The sequence below is a fragment of the Balaenoptera ricei genome, chromosome 10 (assembly GCF_028023285.1).
Source record: "Balaenoptera ricei isolate mBalRic1 chromosome 10, mBalRic1.hap2, whole genome shotgun sequence".
In the NCBI taxonomy this organism is placed as follows: domain Eukaryota; kingdom Metazoa; phylum Chordata; class Mammalia; order Artiodactyla; family Balaenopteridae; genus Balaenoptera; species Balaenoptera ricei.
The window spans coordinates 48,034,667-48,057,625 of NC_082648.1; the positions used below are offsets into that span (position 1 = coordinate 48,034,667).

The window sequence follows — 22,959 nt, forward strand, 5'->3', positions numbered from 1 at the left end:
CATCTCTCACACTGAATGGTGTTAGTCACGGAGATGATAAAAGGAAAATGGGAGCTAGAGGGCTGTGATCCTTCACAAACACACACACACATGCACGCACACAAAGCCTTAAGCAGAAGAATGTCTTAGCGTCATGAGAAGATACAGAAATAGACTCTTCCTCCCTCCTCTTCCACATTTAGCACAGGGGAGGGTAAAGTGGAAGGACTGCTTAAATTATACGGTGAATTTTCTTCAGACACCCCTCACCCAAACGGAGGGGTTCTGGGTGTGCACCTCTGCCCCTCGAGGTCTGCCTTTTGCCTCCCTCTTCCTGTGCCCCCTGGACAACCAAGAACATGGCTTGCTCAAGGGACCACTTCCCTTTCTCCTCAAAACTCCTTTTGATACTCTCTACCCCAGAGCTCATGACCAGAACCCAAAGCTGCTTAAAATTATTTTGAAAAATTAAGGAGGCCAACCCATTTCCAACAATCTGTCAAATGGTTGCTCATCTGTCCACGGTGATAGTTATAGCCAAGCGTAAGCAAAATGATTCCTTCTTTGGCTTTGGGGGTAAACAGACTGGAAAATTCCTAAGTATTTTTTTGCCACAGTGATGGGCTGGATTCCTTTCTCTGTCCCATATTGGGCTGTATGTTCTTCCCATCTCCACCTTTTGGTTTGGGGGCTTCCAGTTCATTGGCAAAATAGGTATCTCGAAATGCCTTCCTTTCAAGCTGGAGCCTGACTTTTCCCCGATGATACACATTAAAAAATGTTTTTTTCCGAAAAGAATTCTCTCTATAATGTCCTCATCTGGTATTAAGTGCACTTTAAAGAAAAGGGCAGGGCAGATTTTCCAGAGGTGGAGGAGCCCAAGGGCTTGACCCAGGGGGCTCCCCCACTCCCTATGGAATTGACAGGACTATTGTTTTGTTTTCTATCCTGTCCTACTACATGGTGCTAAGGTGGCTTTCCAGGTAACTGCAGGGATGGAGAGTGGAGGTCACAAGGAAGTCCAAATCAAGAAATATAACCTGGTGTCCAGATAGCCAGTCTTATCTGGGATGGAAGAACAGGGTAGCAGGGCAACCCATCACCTAGTTTCTAAGTCAGGAAAGAGAAGCTCAGTGTGAGTGTCAGCTGGTAAATACAGCCTGTATTGGCCTGTGACTCCTTCAAAGAAAAAAGTCCTTTCTCCCTTTACCTGTTGGGCCCTTTTTAGCAATTAAGGAGAAATGCAGGGAAAAAATATATATACCAGAGGGGTGTAGAATAAATCCAAGGCGGTGATATTCCAACATTTTTCAGAACCAATCTCATATAGAACGCTGATATAAAGAATAGCTAAAAGTGACGCAGACCTGGGCAGTTTGCATTTTTGTTGTTTGGTGGAACATGCTTCACTAGTTGAGGAGCCCTTGAACAGTCCTTAAGAGACCCCAAGGATTCTGTAGAGTAGATTGAAAACCACTGCTCTGAGGAAAGGGGTTCAATCTGGCTCCCCTGCCCCAAGCAAAGGGGGAAAGGGTGGGGTTGGTGAGCCACGCTGTCTCCAGACGCAAGCGGAGAGGAAGGAAGATACCTGTGCACCTGGAGACTTGTGCTAAGATCGGCCAGCAGGGCACCCAAGAATCCAGTGGGCTTTATGTAATCTTGCCACCAAATGACTCTTTTAAAACACAGAAGAAAATGTGAAGGTGTAGGGCAGATGAGGAGAGAGGTGACAGAGGGAACAGCCTTCTCTTTAGCAAGATGTAAGGGAAATATCATTCACTTACATAAATAAGAAACGACACACACACAAAGCCTTCACCAGAAGCTTCACTCCACATCCTCCTCCTCCCCCTCCTCCCACCCCCCTCACCACATTCCTTTCAGAGAGCCAGGGTCTCCACGAGGGGCACCTGGCCTGCCCCCTCACATCTGCCAAAATGTTGCATGCCAGCGTGGAAGACAAACCAAACTGCACCGACCCCAGTGTGTATTTACTTGATGTACATAGATACCTTTAAAATAAAATAAATTCAATGATGGCTCTCCGGTGTTGTAAGTCTTTATCCCTCCCCAGTCTCACTCCCTTCCCTGCATGTAATGGCATTATGACAGTGTGGGATATATCCTTCCAGGTGTTTTTCCATATATTTACACGCAGGTTTTTTTCCCCACTTGACAATATGTCCTAGAGATCTTTTCATGTCAAGATACATATTTACCTCATTAAAAAAATACATGATTTTTCATAAACTTATCCTATAATTTATTCAACCATTCCACTATTGGTGGACATCTATCTAGGTTGTTTGTAATTTTTAACAAAAAATGGTATCCTGTTTTCTTCATTGTTTTCCCCAGACCACCCTCAGCCCCAGCATCAATTCCATCCCTCTAGCACGTCTGCATCCCTCCCTCGCCAAGAGCTCAGCTCTCTTGTCCCAAGATTGTTTACCACAATCACCCTTCTAACCCCCATTTTAGAGCATAGCCCTACCTGTCTTCTCTGCTCTTACTTCAAAGTTTCTGAGATAAGTGGAGAAAACCACACAACCAAAACACTGGGGCAATTAAAAACAAAGAGCCCCAGAGGTAACTGGACCTTTGGTGCTGGTTTAACGTTCCTTCTGTGTGTCCCTGCTGTTTTCTCTCCCACTCTCCAGAGCAGCTAGTCTAAACCCTCACTCCTCAAGATCCCTTCTCACCCTCCTCTCTTAGGCAACAACTTTGTCTGTTTTAGAGGGTAAATTAAGGTGACTGTGTGAAATTCTTCATCTCCCCCCCCCCCACCTACACACTTACCTCTGTCTACGCAGATCCCTTTGCTTTCTCCCGTCTGACAAGTGATAAATCTCCCTTCTCTGGACTAAATCAAGGCCCTTCTAGATCTTCATTCCTGAGGTACTTACAAAGACTCAATATATAAAATAACTAATGAGAACCTACTGTATAGCACAGGGAACTTTACTCAGTGCTCTGTGGTGACCTAAATGGGAAGGAAATCCAAAAAAGAGGGGATATATGTATATGTATAGCTGTACAGTAGAAACTAACACAACATTGTAAAGCAACTATACTCCAATAAAAATTAAGAAAGAAACTAAAACAAACAAAAAATATATAAAATAACTAAAAGTGATGCAAACTTGGGCAGTTTGCATTTTCTTCGTTAACTTCTGTCCAGTGATTTCTTCCCTTGTCCTTGGTAAAGTCTCCCTTAAAAGTGTGTTTTACTGTGTTTCTCTATAAGCCACCCCCCACCTTGTTTTCTCACAACCAAATTTCCTGATGAAGCCCCACGCTTCCCTTCCCCACTTCCTCACCTCCTATTCATACCTCAGCCCACCTGGATCTGGCTCTTGTTCTGCTGAAAGTGCTTTCCAGAGGTCACTAGTTGCCAAAGACAGTGGGCACTTCTCCTTCCATGTCTTGCCTCACCTTTCCATGACGTTTGACACTGCTCTCCATTCCTTCCTTCTCGAAATTCAACTCCCTTGGCTTTTGTGACCCTGCTCTCCTGGCCCCTTTTACTTCTCTGGCCACCCCTTCTCAGTCTTCTCCCTCTAGCCTCTCACATGGTGGCCTATACCAGGGTTCAGCCTTTCCTTGCTCTCCCTGGTAGGTGTCATCCACACCTACGGATTCTTCGCAAAAATTAAACTTTTATCCCCAGCCCAGATCATTCTGCTGAACTCTGGGCCCATATGTCCGGCTGCCCTCAGGTGCCTCAAACACGGTCCAAATTGAACTCTTGTTTTCAACCAAAACCGCTCCTTTTCATGTCACCGCCATCTCTCTACACCTTAGCCAGAAGCCTGGGATTCATTCTCAATGTCTCCCTTTCCCTCAAATCCCACATCCACTAAGGATTTTACAAATTGACATCAAACTATACCTTTAGATGCCAGCCCCTTCTTTCCATCCCAATAGTCATTGTTTTAGTTCCTCATCTCGTGCCTAGACTTTTGCAGTACTCTGGTCACCCTCCAGAATGATGCCTGAGAGGTCTTTCCAAAAGCACAAAACCCACTTAAGGGATCTCCTACTTCAAAAAGAAATGGAAAAAAAAAAAAAAAGAAAGAAATGCTTTCGGGTTAGCTTCAGGGCGGAGGTTATTCCTAGAAACTGGGAAAAACCGGAAGGCGGCGACTTTGCAGCAAAGAAGTCCTAGACCAAGGGGTTAAATCAGGCCAGTCCAGGCAGCATCCCCTACGCCTGGATGACTGGTCTGGGCCTCGCGGACTGCTCGCAGCCCTCAGGGCAAAAGGCTTCGGTGCGACTCCCCGCCGCCAGGTGAGTCCAGCCAACGCGCGGGCTTTGGGGCAGACGGGCGGCCGCCAGGGGGCGGAGTCAGCCTGCCCCGCCCTGCTCGCGCGCCTGCGGACCAGCCTCCGGTCACGTGACGGAGGCGCAGGTGAGCGCCGCTTCCGGGGTTGGGAGACCACATCGCGGCCGGCTCTGGCTTTCACTTGGTTGGGTGTGCGGGAGATTATGGCGTCCTCCTCGGTCCCGCCGGCCACTGTACCGACGCCGACAGCGGCTTCCGGCACAGGTTTCGGCTTCGCTTCCAAAACCAAGAAGAAGCATTTCGTGCAGCAGAAGGTGAAGGTGTTCCGCGCGGCCGACCCGCTGATGGGCGTGTTCCTGTGGGGCGTAGCCCACTCGGTGAGACCCGGCCCCGGCCCCGGCCCCGGCCCCGGCCCCGGCCCTGGCCCCGCGGAGGCCCTGTCCGAACGCCTCAGCTCCTCCGGGCTTGTCTGTTTCCAGGCTCCCGCCTCCGGAGCCCCTAGCGCTGCCACTTTTCCCCCAGGCTGTCCTGGTCCCTGCCCACCTACCCTCAGGTGTTTCACCCAGCGTACCTTCTCGCTCTAGACCTTTTTTTTTTCTTTTTAACGTAGACTTTTGTCTCTCCCTCCGCCCGTTACTCCTCCACTCTGGTTCCATCTTCCCCAACTGAAATCCAGCTCCCTGCCTCCTTCCAGTCAGTTCCAGCCTCAGGCCACGGAGACCGGCCGGGACCCGGCTCCGTCTGGAAGGACATTAGGGAGAGTAGCTCTTCTGGCTTGGTAGTGGTGAGGTCTCCGGTGAGAGTGTAAGTGTAGAAGGGGAGCGGAGAGGGTAACTGGATGAAGGGAATCGTTCACTTCTCCTTTGCACTTTGCTTTACAGCCGCCGTCCGTGACTTTGGAACCTTGGCTTTGGGGGAAGCTCCAGGCTTCCTGGACCTTCTAATCCTGCATGTGTCCCTTCCTTTCCCTTCCAGAGGTACAGCATTTCAGAGAAGCTACCCCACCCTGAGCCTAGTGGTTGCACTTACTCAGCACTTAATGTATGTAAGCCTTTGGTCTTAATTGCAACCCATTGCTGGCTGGAGTAATGGTATTTGGTGTAAGTGGGGGTCATCTTTGACCAAAGATCTGGCTCAGGAGCTCTGGTCATGGGGACATTATGGTAGTGAACTTTAGAATCAGGGAACTGCTGTAGACGGTTGGCCTGGGAATCCGGAAGAGGCCAAAAGAGGCCAGCTCATGTGCTTTCCTGAGGATACCTCAGGTGAAGGAAGCACAGCCATTGCCCCCCTTCCCTCAGATCTGGATTGGAGGGATGCAGTGACCTTGAATGTGACAGGCAATATTTTAAACAAAAATTTTTTTTTTTAATTTATTTTATTTATTTATTTTTGGCTGTGTTGGGTGCGCAGGCTTCTCATTGCGGTGGCTTCTCTTGTTGCGGAGCACAGGCTCTAGGCATGCGGGCTTCAGTAGTTGCGGCACGCGGGCTCAGTAGTTGTGGCACACAGGCTTAGTTGCTCCCCTGCACGTGAGATCTTTCTGGACCAGATGTCGAACCCGTGTCCCGTGCATTGGCAGGCGGATTTTCAACCACTGCACCACCAGGGAAGCCACCAAGCAATATTTTAAAAACTCAACTTCCTTGAAACATTATAGTCGTGGTAGTGCTGTGGAGGTGGAAGGGGATGAGGAGGAATACAGTTTTTGTCACATTTTTATGTGGCTTAGAAAGTCATCTGGGGGTGTGTCACCTCCCTTTTGCATTTGTGGCTCTGTGGACTGCTCCCAGCTCAGTCTAAGGCACTTGGTATGGGCAAGGCTGATGGAGGTGGGCTGCCTCTGTTATGACTCATCCATCCATCCCTTTGGGAAGCTTAAGGAGGGTTTTCCTTTGGTAAGGATTGGGGAATTACACATAAGACCTGCGTCAGCTTCCCTAGGTATATATACTTTAGCCCCAATACCCCATCCTCCAGCCAGCACACATTTACTTCAAGGGTCTGGAATGGAGAAATTCCTTGAACATATGTCTTAGTGATGATTCAGCCTGCTTAACAGCAGGTGGCGAGGAGGGGGCATGAAGAACTGTAGCTGAATTTTAGGCTGGGAATCTCTAGTGGCTTTTTTTTTTTCTGGAGGAATATGTTCTGTCCTCCTTTCCTACTGAGAATGAGAGGAGCTGGGTTTCCATTGCAGTGTATGGGATTTAGGTTAGACTACACTTCATAACCTCTGTCGAATGATCAAGTAAGGATAGGCAAGGCATCTGTTTATTCAGTTAATAAACACTTCAGGACCACTGTGGGCCAGATATTGTGCTAGCTAGGCACCTGAGTGATGCAGATGACTAGAACTGGTCCTTACCAGAGCTCACAACCCAGGTGGGGAACTCACGTAAACTAGAGGTTAGAGTCAAGTGATAAGGGTGCGTGAAAGATACTATGGCAACAGTGGGGAGAAAGCACATCTCCTGGGCATTTCTTAGTGCAGGATCCCCCTTTCCACCCTGAATTAGCAGACTGCTGATTCTTGGGGCTGAGGAGAGCATGTGATGCTTGCATCCTTTGGGCTGTGGGTTGGCTTGACTTCAGTGAACAGATGCCTAATGAGCTCATATCCTTTGCCTGCCTGCATTCCCTCTGAAATCAGCTGTTTTTCTTTTATCTTACACCTAGGCAGGCGGGGACCTACTACAGAGAACTGGGTCAGAGTGGTCTGGAAGGACTGGTCCTGTTTGTAAGGAGATGCCTCCTTCAGGATATGGACGTTTCATTCTCGCTGCTGTCGACCCCTCAGAGTCCCCTTAACTCTCTTTGTACTTTGAAAACGCCTTTTGTTTCCAGTGGAGCATGGAACTGTTTGTCTTGAATGTCTTGAGTCTGCTGAGGGTATTTTTTTTCTCTAGAATTTGTCACAGCTTTAAAAAATAGTCCAGAGTTGCTTACAGAGTTTGCCTAATATAAAATGACTGTTGTGAGCATGAAGTTCCACGGGGGCAGGAGTGTGAGGGGCTGTGTGCAAGGGTTGCTTACTGCAGGCCTTGGGCAGCAGAAGATGGCAGACGCATACTCTCACCTTTGTCAAGCATATGCATAACCAGTGTTTTTAAGGGAATGAGGTTTGAGTTGCCCTTTTCTGACTCTTGCCCAGACACAGCGTATAAGTAGCTCTCCAACCCCTACTCACTGCCTTCCTGTTCTTGTTTTGGCTTATCAGATCAATGAGCTCAGCCAGGTGCCTCCCCCGGTGATGCTGCTGCCAGATGACTTTAAGGCCAGCTCCAAGATCAAGGTCAACAATCACCTTTTCCGCAGGTATGTGGGAATCCCCACCCTTCTCATGTCAACCTTCCTAGAAAAGAGAATAAATAATTTTAAGAGTTAAGATTGAATGAGTTGAAGGTTTTAGATTTAGAAGGCAACTTACAAGTTGTTATTGTATTGTCTAACCTTCCTTCCAATGCAGAAATTCAGTATTTTGTAAAGAAACCACTAAAGTAATTTCCAATGTTCCTTACACCCTTACCTATGTGTACTAGTTTACCTCTCCTCTAGCCTGGAGATTCACAAAGTAATAAATACGTTTAGATGCCATTACCATTAGTTTCTGAGAGGGACTCCCTGAAAGAAATACCTGAGTCCTATAAGCCCTCCTAGTATCAGAAGATGCCATTCAAGACCTATTGCTTATTTAGGGATGTCTCTGACTTGCTTGAGATTTGGAAAATGCTGCTGTTTGGATGGGCAGTAGATCCTGGTTCTACTTAAGCCGCTTACCAGTCATGTGACTTCAGCAGGTCACTCAACCACCCTGAGCCAGCCTCCCCTTCTATAAAATGGAATAATACACCTTTAAAGGACCTCACAAGGGTTTTATGAGGATCAAATAAGGTAATATGTGTGAAGGTGCTTTATAAAGTGTCAAGCCCTACATAAATATAAGGTAATATTGTTACTTTGTTTCTTATCTTGAAAACCCCTATTGCAGGGAAAATCTGCCCAGTCATTTCAAGTTCAAGGAGTATTGTCCCCAGGTCTTCAGGAACCTGCGTGATCGATTTGGTATTGATGACCAGGATTACTTGGTGAGAGTCCATTGGGTGAGGATAGTCCTTTCTCCCTGACAACTGGGGAATCCTTGGGACAGTCATGTTTGGAGAAATGAGGGCCTTCACAGGTATTCTTTACTTTTTTGTGGTCACAGGCATCTAAAATATCTGAAGAAAGCTATAAACCCTATCCTTGGGGGGAAACGTAGATACATTAAAAATTTTGCTTTCAATTTCATTTAGTCCATATATGGACACCAAATTTAGAACCCTTGCTCATCCTCTTATGTCAAGATTTTATCCACTTTCAGGTGTGTTCAGTTGGCCACTGTCCTAGACTTGCATCTCTATATAAAGGGGAGGAAAAGAGCTTCTAGCCTATTCTGTGTCCCCAGGTGTCCCTTACCCGAAGTCCCCCGAGTGAAAGTGAAGGCAGTGATGGTCGCTTCCTTATCTCCTATGATCGGACTCTGGTCATCAAAGAAGTATCCAGTGAGGACATTGCTGACATGCATAGCAACCTCTCCAACTACCATCAGGTCGGGTCTCTCTCCAGCCTCGTTCTTCCCCTCCCTACTCATAACTCAGCTCCAGAGCACTTGGGAGACTTCCTATCCCTCTTCCTCCCTATAGCCCATTTTGTTCCCCAAGAAGCATTTGACATCATACTTTTGAAAACAAGGCATTTCAAAAAGAGAGCCTCTGCATACCGATTTGTGTTTGATTAAATAGAAGAGTTTGTGTTCCTTCTCATTTGGCACTTCTAATCTAAAACCACTGTGAATTGATAGTTGCATAAAGGGTACATGTAGAGCAAAGTATAAACTTTAGACTAAGTCAGAATTAGATGAAGTGTTAACACCAAATGTACTATCAGGAATAAATGCAGTCTGGGGAGAAAACCAGGATAAGTGCACAATTGGGATAGATTGGAGGAGGGAAGCCATGATCATATCCAGCCCTAAGTGGGATTAGGGAAGCTATTCTGTCCGATCAGATGAATTTGGAATGTGAAGTTTCTGGACTATTTTGGGAGTAAAAACATGCCTGAATATCTTTCTACTGAAGAAAAATCTCACCAAAATCAATGCGCAAGGAATAAATGAAAGATTCTAAAAGAGTTTTTGGTTATTCAACAAATATTTGATGTCTGTTGTTATTAGTTCTTATGTTAGGCAGTAGAGAAAGAGGTGAATGAAATGGCCGTGGCCCTTGAGTTTCTCTTGTTCTAATGGCAGAGACCAGTAAGCTAGCGTTAGTTAGCACACAGCAAGCTGCGTGCAAGGAGTAAAGGTATCTAGGGGATGCTCTGGGGTGGCAGAGGAAGAGCATCCCAACTCACCTGGGGCAAGAGGTGCACTTGGTAGGCTCAAAGAGAGTTTTTTAGAGGGAGTATCCTAGAAGTTGATTCTTGCATGACTAGTAGGGACCAGCCATTGGACAAGGAGGAAGAGAGCACTCTAGGCAAAGGAAAACAGCACTTGTAAAGGCACCGAGCCATGAGAGAGCTTGGTGTTGTGGAACTGCAAGAAATTCAGTGTGGCTGGGATAAGGTATTGCGGAAAAACAGTTAGGCAGGAGCCAGGCTGTGAGGGTTTTATAAGCCACACAAAGAGTTTGGGCTCTATCCTGGAGGTGGTTTGCAGGGGAGTGATATATATGTTATTTAGAGATATCCCCGTGTCAGCATTTTAGAGAATGGATTGCAGGAGGGAAATACTGAGAGTGGAGATACCAGTTAGGAGGTAATTGTAATAGTCCAGGTGAGAAATGACAAGGGCCTGGAGGGATGATGCAGTGGAGATGGAAAGGAAGACCTTTGAGAGAATTGTGGGAATTAAGGCAGAGGCGCTCCAAATTCCTGCTTAGGGATAACTGGGTGCCCAGTGACCAACAGTTGGGGAGCAGAAAAAGAAACAGGTTTTTGGAGGAAGACAGTTCGGATTTAGGCATGTCGAGTTTGTGGTTTCTTCAGTTCATGCAGATATAGATGTCCCATAAGTGGTTGGGGTATGGAGTTTGGGAAAGAGGACTAGATTAGAAGTCTAGATTTCAGAACTATAGGTGAATAGATGGTAATTATCACCATGAATGTATTATATTGGTTTGGCCAAAAAGTTCGTTCGGGTTTAAGATTATGGATGTGTAGAGTGAAATGAAAAGAAGATTAAGGAAAGAGCCTTCAGGAGCAAGAAGAGAAAAGAGCCCATAAAGGAGACTAAGAGTTGTCCGACGCTTTTTTTTTTTTTTTTTTTTTTAACGTGTTTGCTAGGTTTAATTCAATAGCTATACACACTCCTGCCTTGTAAAAATAACAGAATGCTCCTCTCAAAGTTACATAGAGACACAAGTTAGCACAAGTTAGAGACACAAGTGAGCACAAGTTTGTTGTTTTTAATACAGCTCTACAAAAAAGTTGGCACTAAATGCACATAAAAGAAGTTTTAAGGCTTAATAAAAATACAAACTAGTAACTTCTCAATACAGCTTGGAGGCTGAGAACAGGATGCTAAGAGTTAATGAATCTTCCAAATACAGGCAGTCCCCAATGTATAGAGCATTTTCCAAATACAAATGGCCTCCTCCATCAGGTTCAAAGGAGCAAAAACTTTTTCTTCTGCTCCTCCCAGTGACCAGACTACCCTGGCTCTCTAAAGCCATGCCCACAGCCCCAAGGAGGGAAACAAGGAGGGAAGATGGGAACAAAAGTAAGGCCACGTGGTCACTGCTGCCCAGAGGCTCTGCTATGGTTGTGTTTTCCTCCTTCCCCCAGGCCTCTATCCCCAGCTCTGAAGTCCCTGCTAGGGGACAGATCTAGAGACCTCTTCCCCTCATGTGGCTGACGGTGAGGCTGAGACTGAAGCCCCAAGGGCCAGCACCACGTCAGGGTCTTTTTGGCGAGAGCTGTCAGATGCTTTTAATGATTTATGCCCTCCTGCATTCCACACAGGATTTGAGGATAGAGAGGAGTGGTGTAGGCTGAGACTGAAGCCCCAAGGGCCAGCACCACGTCAGGGTCTTTTTGGCGAGAGCTGTCAGATGCTTTTAATGATTTATGCCCTCCTGCATTCCACACAGGATTTGAGGGTAGAGAGGAGTGGTGTGATGGGAGCTCAGGGTGAAGAGAGTTTTTTTTTTTGTTTGTTTGTTTGTTTTTTTGTGAAGAGAGTTTTAAGGAGAGGCTGGTCAGTAGTATCAAGTGCCAGCCAGTTAAAATATGATGACGACTAGATACCCATGAGATTGGCAACTGAGGGATTTGAGGCAGTGAGGAGTAGAGAAATTTCAGAGGAGAAATGAGGGTATAATCTGATTTCAGTGGTTTGAGGTATGAATGAGAGAGAGGAAGTGGACTCATGGCTGACTAATTTTCTGAGAAGGTTGGCTATGAGGAGAAGTAGGCAGTAACACTGAGGGAGATTGTAGCATTGAAAGAGGAATTTTTTTTAAGAATCCAGATTATAGACCATCTTGCAAACATTTTTACTGTGGGAGTCTAGCCCACCAAAAAACATTGGTCTAGATCAGTGGTCCCCAACATTTTGGGCACCAGGGACCGGTTTCGTGGAAGACAGTTTTTCCACTGACCGGAGCTGGGGCTGGGATGGGGGGGGGGGGGCGGATAGTTCAGGCGGTAATGCGAGCGATGGGGAGCTCGCCTGCCGCTCACCTCCTGCGTGCGGCCCGCTTCATAACAGGCCGAGGACTGGTACCGGTCCGCAGCCCGCGAGTTGGGGACCACTGGTCTAGATAAAATCATTTTGTTGATGTAATTTCTACTACTGGTTCTGTGACTACTTGCATATAAAGAGGGATAGTAACACGTACCCTTCCCCATCTCAAAGAATAATAAAGACGAAAGGAGAGATGGCGCTTTAAATTTAAGAGACATTATACACATGGGATAAATGAAAGGTGATGAGGATTCAGAAACTGCATGGATACCAGGGGCATCTTTAGAAAGTCCCCACACCACTTCGGACCTTCTGTAACCTCTCTACTTGAATCCCTGTGGAATAGTAGCATTTGAATTCCCATCCCTGAGCTGCTCAGCCTCTTCCGCTTCCTTCCTCCCTTCCACCCCAGTACATTGTGAAGTGCCATGGCAACACACTGCTGCCCCAGTTCCTGGGGATGTACCGGGTTAGCGTGGACAACGAAGACAGCTACATGCTTGTGATGCGCAACATGTTTAGCCACCGTCTCCCTGTGCACAGGAAGTATGACCTCAAGGTAAGGAGAGGAGGTGAGGGCTGAAGGGGAGGCTCCTGATGACCTGAGGGTGGGGAAGGGCCAGGGAGGGCACTGGATGATTCATTTTAAAGGAAAGAAGGCTGTGGGTTTGAGGACTTGTCTTAGGAGCTGGGTCCTGACTGTTCTTTTAGCCACGTCTGCTGACTTTGTCTTTGGGTCTCTCCACAGGGCTCCCTGGTGTCCCGGGAAGCCAGCGATAAGGAGAAGGTGATATAATTTTAGTTGATAGGGTGAGGGATGGGGGAGGGCAGGTCAAAGGGACCTTCTTGGGATAAAGAGGTAGGGATCCCCAGCTATTTATTCTTATCTTAAACCACCAAAAAGAAGAGAGATGTAAACTTTTCCTGATCCAGGGATTGTTTGGAAGGGGCAGTGGGAAGAGCTTCTTTGGCACTGGCATGGGTTAGTCCATGTGGAAGGTTTGGGGATGTGTGAAAATGCCAGACTTCAAGAGCAAAATGCTTACCAGCCGCCTCCCATTCTGAGCTCTCATATTCAAGCAGCTGTTTTTGCTTCAGAAGAAGAAAGAAAAGTCAGAAGTCAGAATGGAGGTTCTGGACTGAAACCATAGGCAGAAAGTAGTGGGATGTGATTTGGGGTACAGCCGCAGTGGCTGGGTCTGGGGAAGCCACCAGAGGTAAGAACAGGCTCTGGGCAGCATCCTAGTATGAAGTCAGATGAGAGATGGGCTGTAAATCTGTCTCCCCTAGACACCCCAGAGTCAGAGACAAAGCCCTACATAGAGCAGGGTTTTCTGAGAGCGTGGGGTAAGGGCTGTATTCCCAAGATGTCCCTTTACCTATTCTCAGGTTAAAGAATTGCCCACCCTTAAGGATATGGACTTTCTCAACAAGAACCAGAAAGTTTATATTGCTGAAGAGGAGAAGAAAGTCTTTCTAGAGAAGCTAAAGAGAGATGTGGAGGTGATGGTTGGGGTGCTGTGGGAAATGGCTTTGTGTCCCTTTTTTGCTCCCCGCAAGGCAGTTGCCCATTCACAATACGAGGGAACTCCCCCCCTTCCCTTTGGGTTCTCTGCATGTAGGGGAGTTGGGTATGAGTCATGAAAACCCTCTAGAGGGGACCTATGGAGGGGGTGGCTGGCTTGAGCTAAAAGAATGATCTTAGATACCCAGGACAATTAGGTAATAAAGGGCAATGGTATACTCCCAACCCTCAATTTTTACACTTCTTTTCCCCAGGAGGGCCCCGGAAAGTCAGGGATGGAGGTATGAGGGTGGTGCCTGGGAGTGGAGAGGGAGATCTGGGGCTTCTGATGTGTCAGTGGGGTCTCAGTTCCTAGTGCAGCTGAAGATCATGGACTACAGCCTTCTGCTGGGCATCCACGACATCGTTCGCGGCTCTGAACCGGAGGAGGAGGGGCCTGTGCGGGAGGAGGAGTCAGAGGGGGATGGGGACTGTGGCCTGGCCGGACCTCCTGCTCTGGTGGGCTCCTATGGCACTTCCCCTGAGGGTATCGGCGGCTACATCCATTCCCACCGGCCCCTGGGCCCTGGAGAGTTTGAATCCTTCATTGATGTCTATGCCATCCGGAGCGCTGAGGGTGAGAAAGAGCCTGGTAATTTTAAGGGTGGGGAGGGTGGTCCCTGGAGGACAGAGACCAGGGTGGTGGGTGGAGAGGCTGTTTAGCTTTTCACAACAGATCTGACTGGTTCCTGGGGAGAGGGAATTGGGACTGTACTTGCTCTTCATTGCTGGTCTCTCTCCCCAGGGGCCCCTCAGAAGGAGGTGTATTTCATGGGCCTCATTGACATCCTGACACAGTATGATGCCAAGAAGAAAGCAGCTCACGCAGCCAAAACTGTCAAGCATGGGGTGAGGGTTCTCTAAAGCCTTTCCTTTCTTGTCTTGACTATTCAAGAGCCTCTTGTGCCAGAGCAGTGGGGTGGCAGAAGGATGAAGGGTTAGGTATGGAAATGATCTGGAGTGGAACTGAGAGTGGGGAGTCGGGGAGGGGTGCGGGGCCTGACACCATGTTCCATACCTCCTCTCACAGGCGGGGGCAGAGATTTCTACTGTCCATCCTGAGCAGTATGCTAAGCGATTCCTGGATTTTATTACCAACATCTTTGCCTAAGAGACTGCCTGACTCCATGGTGACTGCTGCTCTGTGTTGCAGGTGGTGGGGTTCTGAGACGCTTGGGGGAATTGTGGATATTCTGGCCACTACTTCTGCTCTTTCTCTTTTGCTAACTGCAGGCTACAGGCTCCTTCCATCCAAATAACTCAGTCTTGTTGAGTAGGCTCTTCCTGGCCCTCAGAAATACATTGTCCTCTCTCCTCTTCCTTTCCTTCTCCCTTCCCCTCCAACAAGTCTGCTTGCTTCATTAGAGTGTTACTGTTGACTCTCTCCCAAGTGCCTTGATCTTTGTAAAATGTCCTGTTGTTTCCATAACATAGGAGGAGCTGGGGGAAGGGTGTTGTTTGCCATCTTCAGGACCTGACTGGACAGATGGACCTGGCTCAAGCTGCTACTCTGGATGCACTTTGCTGTGTGGGATGAACTAAGAGTGTCTGAATTTTGCTGATAACTTTATAGAGCTCACTGTGGCACACTTCCTTCCCGGTAGGCCCTGGGATGGAAGATTTTCAAAATACTACAGATGTGGGTGCAGGCATGCACACATACGATGGGATATGGCCAATCTTATGCGGGTGGGGTGGAGAATGGTGGGCGGGCTGGCAGCTCATGGAGGTGGGACCTGTGAGGACTCTTGTGATTATGCAGGGAACTGGAGGTCTCTGTTGAGGGTTGACTACTCTCCAGTCTCTTCCCTCACTCCACGTTCACCCCCACCAGAGATGGCCACAGTGTTGAATCCTGGGTGAAGGTGTTTCACTGTTGCTGCTCTTCACCAGGACCTCACATCCCTCCTGGAGCTGGAACCCTTCATTGGGGGTGTGGCCAGTTCTGGAGGCTGGGAGGATGAGCCAGGGGTATGAGGTTCACTCCCCACGTTAAATTCCCTTTCTTCATGTCTAGCCACCCCTAAGGTTTTAGACCCAGCAGAAGGGAATATCTCTACCTGGGTTAACCCTGGTTATTTCAAGAGAACGGAAGTCTCACGTGTGGGAACCTCCTCTACTCCCTGGAAGTGTGCCCCTAGCATACTTCCTTCCCCTCTCCTTCTCAAACCCTTTTTCCAGTTGGATTTGTTATTCTGTTCGTCTTATACTGCTACTGTGTCTCTCAGGGGACAGATGGCCGCCTTTGTCATCTTCACTCTCCACCCCCAGAGAGGAGTCAGAGCCATAACCCGGCCCCCTCCAAAGATAGTTGAGTTAAAACGTGATATTCTCAGAATGTAGCAGACCCTGATGAGCTGAGATAGTGCACTCCCTTCCCCGCAATGCCCTTGGGGCTCAGGCAGCCGTTCTTCTTGTGATCCTACATCCCCCCCTGAGGCTTCTGCACTTCTCTAAAACATAAAGATGGGCACCAGCAAGTGGCCTGTGGGGTACAAAGACTCTTGCTCTGTATCTGCCTGGACTGATCTGTCTCACAAGAAGTCATGAGGTCATAAAGGAGAATTCCTCCTGCCCCTGCATCTTCTGCTCCAAAGGAAGTGACAAGAGGAGTCCCTAGTTAAGGATTAGAGTCCCTATAATATGTTCCTGTCAGGAGGCTGATGGATCTTTTTCATTCCAACCATCTACCTTTCCCCTGTTGAATGCAATAAAACTCCATGACACCAGCAACTGTTGTTCTTTAGAAATGGGTTTTCTGACCATGTGGCTGATGTATCATAAGCATTATGGTCTTCTTCATTTGTTGCTTCTGTTTTTTTTCATCTTTTTTGTTTTATTAATTAATAAAAAAGATCTTGTGTATTTACTCCCGTTGCTGTCACTATATAGAAAATAAATTATTGAATCTGAATTCCTTCACAGAAATGCCTCTTCTTTCCCTCTCGCTATTTTGGAAGCTTGGGCTTACGGATGCGGAGACCAGATGAAGAATTCTGATTGGTCTTTAAGGTGTTGGTCCCTAAGGATGTGGGTTTCAAGATAGATGGCTGTGAACTTAAAAAGGTGTTGAGGAGTGTGCATGGGAATGGAAAACATTCCCCAATTTTGTGGGAGTTAGCTATAGGGGGGCCAGGGACAGCTGAGATGATGTGACGCTCCTTCTTCCCCCAGGGTTCTGGGCTAGATCACACTCCCATCTCTGTAAAGGTGAGCACCAAGCACACATGAGCTAAAGGAGAAGGAATTCAGTGTTCCCGCAGGCTTCCTGGAAAGAAGTCCTCTGGAGGGCAGGAAGAGTACAGCAGGGTCCTGGGAAAGTAAAGAAGAAAGTGACCAACCATCCAGATGGAGAGGGAGTAAAGAAAAGGGGGTGGATTATCAGAAGTTGCTGCCAGTCTGGGAGATCCATCCGGTACTGCTGGCTGAGGAGGTCTTTTGGCTGGTGGAAAAACCTGGCTTGATGTGGCCCCAGGGAAGTGAGTTGGACTGGGGGCGGAGATTGCTCTGATGTGGGAAGCAGAAGAGAGAAGAGCTTTTTTTTTTTTTTTTCCTTTGAGAGTTTTTAACTCTATTTCAACCATAGACTTGATACTACCATCACTCCAAGCATTAAAAAAAAAAAAAAAAAGTATTCACTTCTCATTCTGCACCAGCCTCAGTATCCCTGTTTGTGTAAAGAGAAAAATCAGAGACACTTACCAATACCCATCTGGGAGCAGGTTTTGCGGGGTCACAGAAGGTAACGATCTGGGAAGAGGCAAGCGATGAGGCAGGGGATTGAAATAGTTTAGTCCTGGACTTATTTTTTAGAACCAATGCTTCTTACTATGACTCTTCTTCCTACCCCATATTCCTCAAAGGCATTTCTAGAAAAAGGATCACAGAGAAATTGCCCTCTCTTCCCCATCTACGTAAGCGACACTCCTCACCCACCCATCCACCACTAGCTCCCAGAAGCTGCCACGAAGCTGGCTGGGAAAGAAAAGGGAGAGGGCCCCCTCCCGGGAGGGGGAAGCGAGAAGGGTGGCGTCTCTAAGGGATTTAACCTCCCACCCTCTGTTCCACGATACCACCCCAAGCCTCCAAAGATTGGGACGGCGCCTCCATTTTTGTTTTGGGGCAGAAGAGCAGGGGCTTGTGGCTAGAAGGGGTCAAAGGAAACGGTGATTATCACCCGTGAAGGGGAAGGGGGGTGCTATCCTCCTTCCTTCCCTTTCCCTCAGTCTGCACCCCCTGCAAACTCCCCCCCCCGTCCCCCGCCACCTTCTCGGGGTCTCCCCCCCACCCTGGTTGCTAAGGCCCAGACCGTCATCCCAGCAACAGCCTCAGTCATGTGACCGGCAATGGCGGCGCTGACAAGAGGTAGGTGAGCCCGGCGCCCCCCACACCCGCCGCGCGCCCCCCGGGCCCCGCTCACACCTCCCCGCGCGCCCTCCGGTTCCCCATGCGCCCCCTCCTCCGCCTCCTTCCCCCGCACGCGGCGCCGGGGCCCCCTTCCAGGCCCCCCTAATCCTCTTTCTGTCACCCTCCAGCCTTGGCCTCCATTCGGGGGTTCTGGGGCCCGCGATCGGGCCGACATCCACCCCACCCAGCTGTGGGGCTGCGGGGGCTCTGTCGAGCGGGGGATGTGGGAGGTGGTTCCGGGTCGGGTCTTGCAGGAGGTCGTGGGGGGAGGGGTGGAGATGCCTCAGTTGATGCCCGCAGGGACCCTGGCCCTTCCTGGCTGCCCCTGTCGGCGGCCTCTGTCTGGCGAGAGGGACTGGCCCCGTGTCCGGCCTGGGTTGCCCCAGAGGAATCGGACCCAGCATAAACTGTGGCCCCGCCTCCCTTTTCTGTGCCATCAGGACTCGGAGCAAAGGACACCTAGGTCCTGGCTTCTCTCTGATGGGGAGAGGGTGTTCCACCTGGATGGACAGTATGAGCCGAGGCTCTAGGGTTCCAATTTCACTTTCTGAATCTTGAGGTGCATCTGGCCTTGAGGGGACTATGATGGAGGCACAAACGGAGAGCTGCTCCCCTATGGATCAGTCAAGGAATTGAGGTCACACTAATGGCCCTTCTTTCTATTTGGGCTGCATTTGGAGGTATTGTAGGGATAGCTCTGTAGCTGAACACGGCAAGACTCCGGGGAAACATCAGGCTGCTCCAGCGGATCCCTCTGCCTGAGCCCCACCCCTCCCTAAATGTAGCCTAGGTAGCTGGCAGGCTTGGACTTCGCGTGCTGGGTTTAAAAGGTGACAGCGAGAACCTTGTTATTGCAGGGGCTGCTGCCACTTCGTTGGCATTCCAAACAGACTCCAGCAGAAGGGACCGGGTTAACTCTCAAGGAAGGCTCCCTAGCAATAGGGGCTGAATTATTCGGGAATGTGGAGCAGGGCGAGGAATTGGGGAGCAAAGGAAATATCCTTGTCCTTGTGATCTGAGGGAGGTGGCAAAAAAGACCTCTATGTGTGTGGGCTTTTCCCTTCCAGACTTCTTTTATCCGTGCCCCTAGGCTTTCTTAAGAGCCTCAGAGCTGAGGAAGAGGAAAGTTAGCATGCTGAAGTTCCTTCTTTAGCGACTTGGGGAGTGGCTGGGGATGGAATTCTGCAAGAGACAAGGAGAGGAAATGAAAGAGGAGTTTTTGTTTCTGGGCTGACTGGGGAAAATGGTAACATTTGTCATCCTAACCCAGTCCCACCCCCCCACTCCCCCTGCCCCAGTCCTGGTCAGCTGAGTGTGGAAACAGAGGGATTTCTGCTGCTCTCATCGTCCATGGGCTTTCCAGGTATCTGCCTTTCATGGGAACCTCAACTTTCACCTTTAAATTGGTTGCCTCTATTCCATGTTCCAAGTAATCCCATTCTCAGTAACTTATACCCAGATTCTGTCTCTGTTAAGTGGGCTGCTGGGTTGGGGCTTGTGGGAATGGGAGAAGGGGTTTTTCACTTTCCTTCCTTTCCCTTTCCACCCACCAGGTCACACAACCTACAAGTAGGGAGCAGGAACAGAGAGAGAGAGCCTGCATGCCAATTCCAAGCTCTTCAGGATCAAAGTGAGCGAAAAGGAGGGCAAAAATCTCCCTTCCTTTTACAGAACCCACTTCTCACCTGACGTGGGGGGAGGGGCAGGTTGTTTCTGTGATCCTGGGAGCAGTATAGGAGAACCAAGATTGATGCTTGGCTTGGATGATAATAAAGATATAGAAGCTTTCTTGCTCTTCAGTGGGTGCTGGAGTTTGAAAGATAAGAGGAAACAGAACATGAACTTGGGGGAGGAGTTGGGGGTTGACCTCTGAGTGAGTGGAGATAATATAGGGTCGGAAAGGAAAGGGAAGTAGGAGGCACTGATATTTGTCAAATGGGGACCCCCCCACCCTGAGTCCTTTTCACCCTGGGGGCAGTGTCGTTCGTCCTGTCCAGAATGGCAGCCTGTGGAGGCACCTGCAAGAACAAAGTGACTGTCTCCAAGCCTGTGTGGGACTTCCTCAGCAAGGAGACCCCCGCCCGGCTGGCCCGGCTTCGGGAGGAGCACCGTGTGTCCATTCTCATAGACGGCGAGACTTCTGACATCTATGTCCTCCAGCTTGCCCCCCAGGGCCCTCCCCCAGCCCCTCCCAATGGGCTCTACCTGGCCCGGAAGGCTCTCAAGGGGCTGCTCAAAGAGGCAGAGAAAGAGCTGAAGAAAGCTCAGAGGCAGGGGGAGCTTATGGGCTGCCTGGCTTTGGGGGGTGGAGGGGAGCACCCTGAGCTGCACCGCCCAGGCCCGCCCCCTCTCCGAGCAGCCCCACTCCTGCCCCCAGGGGCACGGGGGCTGCCCCCCCCTCCTCCTCCCCTGCCCCCTCCTCTTCCCCCCCGCCTTCGGGAGGAGGCAGAAGAGCAGGAGAGCACCTGCCCCATCTGTCTGGGGGAGATCCAGAATGCCAAGACATTGGAGAAGTGCCGGCACTCGTTCTGCGAGGGCTGCATCACCCGGGCCCTGCAGGTGAAAAAGGCCTGCCCCATGTGTGGCCGCTTCTATGGGCAGCTGGTGGGCAACCAGCCCCAGAATGGGCGGATGCTGGTCTCTAAGGATGCCACACTCCTACTACCCAGCTATGAGAAGTACGGCACCATCGTCATCCAGTACGTCTTCCCGCCCGGTGTCCAGGGGGTAAGAATACCATGGCCTGCCCTTACCCTTTGGTTTTCCCCGCACTTGTTCTCTGGCCTAGGAAAACTGGGTGAGGGGGAGTACGTTTGTTAGATGTGATACAGTCTTGCTGTCTCCCGGTATGCCTTCCCACTCAAGTGCCCTGGAGCTAGAGGCCCCCTTGAAGCCTAGCTTTTCCATCCCCATGACCCCAAGGCACCCGTGAAAATCAGGTATGAGAGAAAGGAATTGAATTCTATTTCTTTGATGAACTTGGATGTTGACATCTATTCTTGGCAGAGGTGAAGTCTGTGGAGATGGTGGCTCAGGTGCAGACAGGCACGGTGGGAAGGGTCTGACCTCCCTTAACAGTGCTGGGAGCGTTACTCCATTCCAGATTTATGAGAGGGAAAACCTTGATGACAGTGGAAGGTTAAAATAGGAGCGGTCAAGAACCTAAAGGTGTCTTCCTGCTTGACAAAGAGTAATGTCCAGTTCTGGTTTGCAGAGTGATGAGGAAGCTCTGAAGGAGAGTAATAGAAAAATAGAACAGCCTAGACAGTGGAAGATGCATTGGGAGTGTTTTCAGGTGGAGAAGGGAAGGCTGAAAGACAAATTATTCTCAGTCTTCACATTTCTGCTGAGTTATCTGGAGAGTAAGGCCCAGCTACTTTTGAGAATCCATTTGTTGCTGAATTGAGGCTTGAGGGATTGGGACAGCAGAAAGAACCTCTTAATGATGAGGATTTTGTCTGGAAACAGGCTTCTGCTGCCCAGACCCTAGAGTTGCTCCTTCCCTGGAAGGCTGTCGCTGCTCCATCAGCATTAGCTGGGGGTGTACAGCCAAAAGGCTGGCCAGGATGACCCTTAAGATGCCCAGCTGCTCACTGCCCACTCTGCCTCCCCCGCCCCAGGCTGAACACCCAAACCCAGGAGTTCGGTATCCTGGCACCACACGGGTGGCCTACCTCCCGGACTGCCCTGAGGGCAACAAGGTGCTGACCCTGTTCCGCAAGGCATTTGACCAGCGTCTCACCTTCACCATTGGCACGTCCATGACCACAGGGAGACCGAATGTCATCACCTGGAACGACATCCACCACAAGACCAGCTGCACAGGGGGACCACAGCTGTGCGAAACTCCTTCTTCCCTTCCCTTGGCTCCACCCCTTCTCCCCATTTCTCTCTGGGAGCCTCCTAACTGGAGAGGACCACCCTCAAACTATTCAACCATCTTGCCTATCCCCGTTTCTCCTATAGTCATCCTGGTCCTAATGTGCCCAGCTTAACCTACAAAAATAAGCAGAATTGGGCTCAGTTATCTTGGGTTTGGATAATCTTAGGGAAGGTGGGGAGGGGCTAGAATGGGGCACCACAATGAGGGTGAGCCTGGGGGTAATATGAATAAGCCTGAACGGCTAACCCTGACCCTCATTTCTCTTTGCTCCCAGGTTTGGGTACCCGGACCCCACCTACCTGACCCGGGTGCAAGAGGAGCTGAGAGCCAAGGGCATCACCGATGACTGAAGGACATCCCCTTTGGGAGGCCCCTGCTGTTCTCCTTCAGTAGGACCCAGTGGGAGCCTCTGTTGTCTCTCCCTCTGCCCCCCTCATCACTCAAGTAGGGGACTGTCTGACTGGGGAAGGGGTTCAGAGAAGGAGGGGCGATCCCTTCCCCAGTCCCCCACAGGCTGAGTGCTTCAGTGCAGTGTGAGCCACTCCCTTCTGGCAGAGTCTGATGTCCCAGGCTCTGCTCCCCTCCTCCCCATGTACATACTCCCAGTCTTCCTGCCCCCTCCATTGCCCTTGGCTTTTTCTGGTTTGTGATGTGCTCCAGTGACTAAGCTGAGAAAGGACCTGGGTGGGGAGGAGAGGGTCTCTTGATCCCCCCCCCCCATACTGCTCCACTGCTGAATTTCTGCGCTGGGAGAGGGGTCAGGCTGCTGTGAGCCCCCATAGAGCCGGCCGCGTGTGTTCTTCAGAAACAATTCCCCTTCTCCCTTAACCTTGTCCTTTCTCTCCTGTGTCTCTGTCTTTGTCAGTCTTTCTCCCACTCTTCTCTGCCCCCTAGAAGGAGCCTCCTTACCCTGTTCTGGAATCGCCGCCAGACTGTAGCTTTTAATTTAATAAAAATAAAGTAAAATATGCAACTCTCTATGCCACACCCGTTCTGTTCTGTGGGCCGGGGTGGGGGATGGGGGGTGGGGTGAGGAGCTGGACCTGCTGAGAGGGAGAAGGGGGTGGTGATCGGGAACTCCCTGGGCGCCTCCCCAGGCTCTCTGCCTCCAGAGG

At 49.7% G+C, this 22,959-nt stretch overlaps 2 protein-coding genes across 8 annotated transcripts; both read left to right on the plus strand.

Moving 5' to 3' along the window:
* Positions 1–4,369: 4,369 nt before the first annotated feature.
* On the plus strand, positions 4,370–16,468 carry PIP4K2C (phosphatidylinositol-5-phosphate 4-kinase type 2 gamma). Of its 3 annotated transcripts, none has more exons than XM_059936302.1 (11): positions 4,370–4,641; positions 7,485–7,582; positions 8,256–8,352; positions 8,712–8,855; positions 12,403–12,549; positions 12,739–12,777; positions 13,380–13,493; positions 13,864–14,131; positions 14,300–14,403; positions 14,585–14,707; positions 14,989–16,468. In XM_059936302.1, the coding sequence occupies exons 1-10, from the start codon at positions 4,468–4,470 to the stop codon at positions 14,663–14,665; spliced, it is 1,266 nt and encodes a 421-aa protein (XP_059792285.1). In that variant the 5' UTR covers positions 4,370–4,467; the 3' UTR covers positions 14,666–14,707; positions 14,989–16,468. The 3 variants fall into 3 exon arrangements, with proteins under 3 accessions (XP_059792285.1, XP_059792284.1, XP_059792283.1); XM_059936301.1 differs by having other exon boundaries at positions 14,585–14,684; XM_059936300.1 differs by having other exon boundaries at positions 14,585–16,468.
* A 1,219-nt stretch (positions 16,469–17,687) lies between these two features.
* DTX3 (deltex E3 ubiquitin ligase 3) lies at positions 17,688–22,822 on the plus strand. 5 transcript variants are annotated; one of them, XM_059936303.1, is made up of 6 exons: positions 17,689–17,919; positions 19,260–19,324; positions 19,515–19,591; positions 19,959–20,688; positions 21,582–21,799; positions 22,119–22,822. In XM_059936303.1, exons 3-6 carry the CDS (start codon positions 19,563–19,565, stop codon positions 22,192–22,194), a joined length of 1,053 nt encoding a protein of 350 aa, XP_059792286.1. In that variant the 5' UTR covers positions 17,689–17,919; positions 19,260–19,324; positions 19,515–19,562; the 3' UTR covers positions 22,195–22,822. The 5 variants fall into 5 exon arrangements, with proteins under 5 accessions (XP_059792287.1, XP_059792286.1, XP_059792288.1 ...); XM_059936305.1 differs by having other exon boundaries at positions 17,691–17,919; positions 19,940–20,688; XM_059936304.1 differs by lacking the exon at positions 19,260–19,324 and having other exon boundaries at positions 17,688–17,919.
* The last annotated feature ends 137 nt before the right edge of the window (positions 22,823–22,959 follow it).

Coding starts and splice junctions, on each gene's coding strand:
- DTX3 (XM_059936304.1), top strand. CDS start 19,563: ATGCCAATTCCAAGCTCTTCAGGATCAAA. Junction 19,592..19,958: donor CCAAGCTCTTCAGGATCAAA/GTGAGCGAAAAG, acceptor CGTCCTGTCCAG/AATGGCAGCCTGTGGAGGCA. Junction 20,689..21,581: donor TCCCGCCCGGTGTCCAGGGG/GTAAGAATACCA, acceptor CCCCCGCCCCAG/GCTGAACACCCAAACCCAGG.
- PIP4K2C (XM_059936300.1), top strand. CDS start 4,468: ATGGCGTCCTCCTCGGTCCCGCCGGCCACTGTACCGACGCCGACAGCG. Junction 7,583..8,255: donor AACAATCACCTTTTCCGCAG/GTATGTGGGAAT, acceptor CCCCTATTGCAG/GGAAAATCTGCCCAGTCATT. Junction 12,550..12,738: donor ACAGGAAGTATGACCTCAAG/GTAAGGAGAGGA, acceptor GTCTCTCCACAG/GGCTCCCTGGTGTCCCGGGA.